The sequence below is a fragment of the Otolemur garnettii genome, unplaced genomic scaffold (assembly GCF_000181295.1).
Source record: "Otolemur garnettii isolate 467f Iridium unplaced genomic scaffold, OtoGar3 scaffold00025, whole genome shotgun sequence".
Taxonomy (NCBI): domain Eukaryota; kingdom Metazoa; phylum Chordata; class Mammalia; order Primates; family Galagidae; genus Otolemur; species Otolemur garnettii.
Window position 1 is genome coordinate 17561110 of NW_003852420.1, and position 2451 is coordinate 17563560.

Consider the following 2451-nt stretch of genomic DNA (forward strand, 5'->3'; position numbering starts at 1 on the left):
AGGTGTATGTGGCTGGCGCCTTAGCCACTTGAGCTACAGGCGCCGAGCCTCCTGTTCAACTTCTAAAAATGCTTAAGCAATCACTTTTTGGATAGGGATTATCACGGGCAATCTAGGTATCCAAACAACTTGAAAGAGATATATTAGTTTGCAATGGGACAATGAAATAGCAAATTGATATAATCCCAAGAACACAAAAATTGAACACTTGTCTAAAGTACACAGTTAAGTTTTTAAACCATTTACTGTTGAGTAGGGATTCAATGAAAGTCTGTACAAGGTACACATGAAAACATGCTACTAAAAACCTGCCTCAGATTATCAGCTAGAAAGAATTTATTTATAAAGCCACCTGAAAAGTTTTTAGGTTCTAAAAAATATGAAATAACACCTGCCTTTCTGCCACTAAGTAACTGTTTGACAGATAAGTTATATCAACCTATCTTGAGCCTAGCTTACTTAAAGATTCCATTTGCTAAGGTTCTATCTGAGGTTTAAAATGTATACTCTAAAACATATGACCCAATATCTAACTATACATAACACCTTACGGAATATAAATAACCATAAACAAGCACATGTATCTGCAATTAGTCTAAAATTACAATCAGGAATGTAGCAGAAGAAATGCATCCATATAAAACTGAGCCCCAAAGGAAGCAAGAACTGTTCTACCCCCCTATCCCTCAGGTAAACTTGTACAAAAGGAAAAACCACACACAAACACACAATGCAGTTACTATACATATTTTCATGTTTTTTAATAAGCTGACTCATTTTATTTTGTATAAAAACAAGCTCTCTATTCAAAATCTCTTACCTGATAAAACAAGAGATGTATTTTCTTAACAAGAAGTAGAGGCCAAGTCAATCCTGTGGGCAACCAATTAAAACCAACTTTTAGACTGCAATAGAGAATAAATGGAGGCAAAAATCAATGCAGGAAACACAAATCACTCACAGGCCACACTGAACTGTACATTATGAAGGCGAGTCTGAAACCACCAGAGTACTTCATTAGAAAGCATGTCCAAAAAAAAAAAAAAAGAAAAAGAAAGGAAAGACATGAACCAAATTCCCACATGTGCTTTTTGCTTGCTTTTGCCTTTAAATTTGAGTATGTCTCAAAATATTTACATATTTATATACATCAAGAATGTGTCAGAAATTAGCCCCAAAATGAACTGATTGAAAACTAAAACAGTCATGAAGCTCAGCTTTACAGGTGGTAACTGCTTTTATCACTTGATAATTAAACCAGTCCAGAAAACAAGTCTACTTCCCCAGGTTCTCACCAAAGTTTTGATGATAAAGAACAAGTTTGCACAATAACAATTCCTAGAAAAAGTAAGTCATCAATTTAAGGATACTCATGAAAGTTACTGCAAGTACTATTTCAACATATTTTCTTTTGCACCAAAACACATCAAATATCATAAAACAAATGAAATAAAAGTTGTGGCTATAAAGACTAATTCCCCTGGGGTTCAAACTACTAAAGGAAAGTACTTTTTCTTCTGATGTCACAAAAGTTCCAAAAAAACCTCTTTAAAAAAATCCCTAAGTGTCTGGCATATTAAGAGCACTTCCCCAAGCAAAAACAGTCACTCAACTTTCACTAGAACTTTTTCCAAAATGGTGAAGTTATGAAACAATTCCCAAGCAATCTATAATAACCAAATGACTACATAACTGTATTTAGAAGGTTATTTTTTTAATTCAGAGAAAAAAGTAGAAGAAAACTGTCACTGTTCAGTACTAAGATTATCAACAGAAGGCTTGCCTGCTAGGGCACGACCCCCACACACTGGAGCTGGCAGGTTCAAACCCAACCAGGGCTCCATTGTTGCCAAACAACAATGACAACTACAATAGAAAAATAGCTGGCCTTTGTGGTGGGCACCTATTGTCCCAGCTACTTGGGAAACTGAGGCAAGAGAATCACTTAAGCCCAAGAGTTGGAGGTTGCTGTGAACTGGGATGCCATAGCACTCTACCGAGGGCAACACAGTAAAACTCTGTCTCAAAAAAAAAAAAAAGATTATCAACAGAAGACTACTTATCCAATAATGCTCTAATTCTTTCAAGATCAAGACACTAGTGAGCTTAATATTCACCATCAAAAAGTAAAACATAATTCAAAAATTTGAAGTGTCATTCCAAACTTTCTAAAAGATCAAGGTAAACATCCCCTAGTCAACTATTCAAATTAATAAAGAACACTGAGATTGTTTAGCCACAAAAAGCTATGCAAATGTCCATCCATATACTTTCAAAAGCCCAAAGCATGGTACAAATCTAGTCTAATTACACCTAAAGAATCTAAACTCTGTTCAATTAAAAGTCGTGGCTCGGCGCCTATAGCTCAACCGGCTAGGGCGCCAGCCACGTACACCTAAGGTGGCGGGTTCGAATCCCCAGCCCGGACCCGCCAAACAACAATGACGGCTG

The 2451-nt window shown here is 36.3% G+C and overlaps 1 protein-coding gene across 10 annotated transcripts in view; it reads right to left on the reverse strand.

Moving 5' to 3' along the window:
• The window catches only part of LOC100965385 (RNA-binding protein 12), a 37760-nt gene that overhangs the window by 30593 nt on the left and 4716 nt on the right, over positions 1–2451 (reverse strand). For 4 of the 10 annotated variants that reach the window (XM_023512246.1, XM_023512243.1, XM_023512241.1 and 1 more), the window contains exon 2: positions 821–905. The exons of 3 other annotated variants lie outside the window; for them this stretch is intronic. Coding sequence is in view for 2 of the 7 variants with exons in the window: in XM_023512241.1 (XP_023368009.1) it covers positions 821–905 (85 nt within the window). In the remaining 5 variants the exon portion in view is untranslated. The remainder of the gene's footprint in view (positions 1–820; positions 906–2451) is intronic. 3 more of the 10 variants (XM_023512247.1, XM_023512244.1, XM_012804123.2) reach the window with 1 other exon arrangement.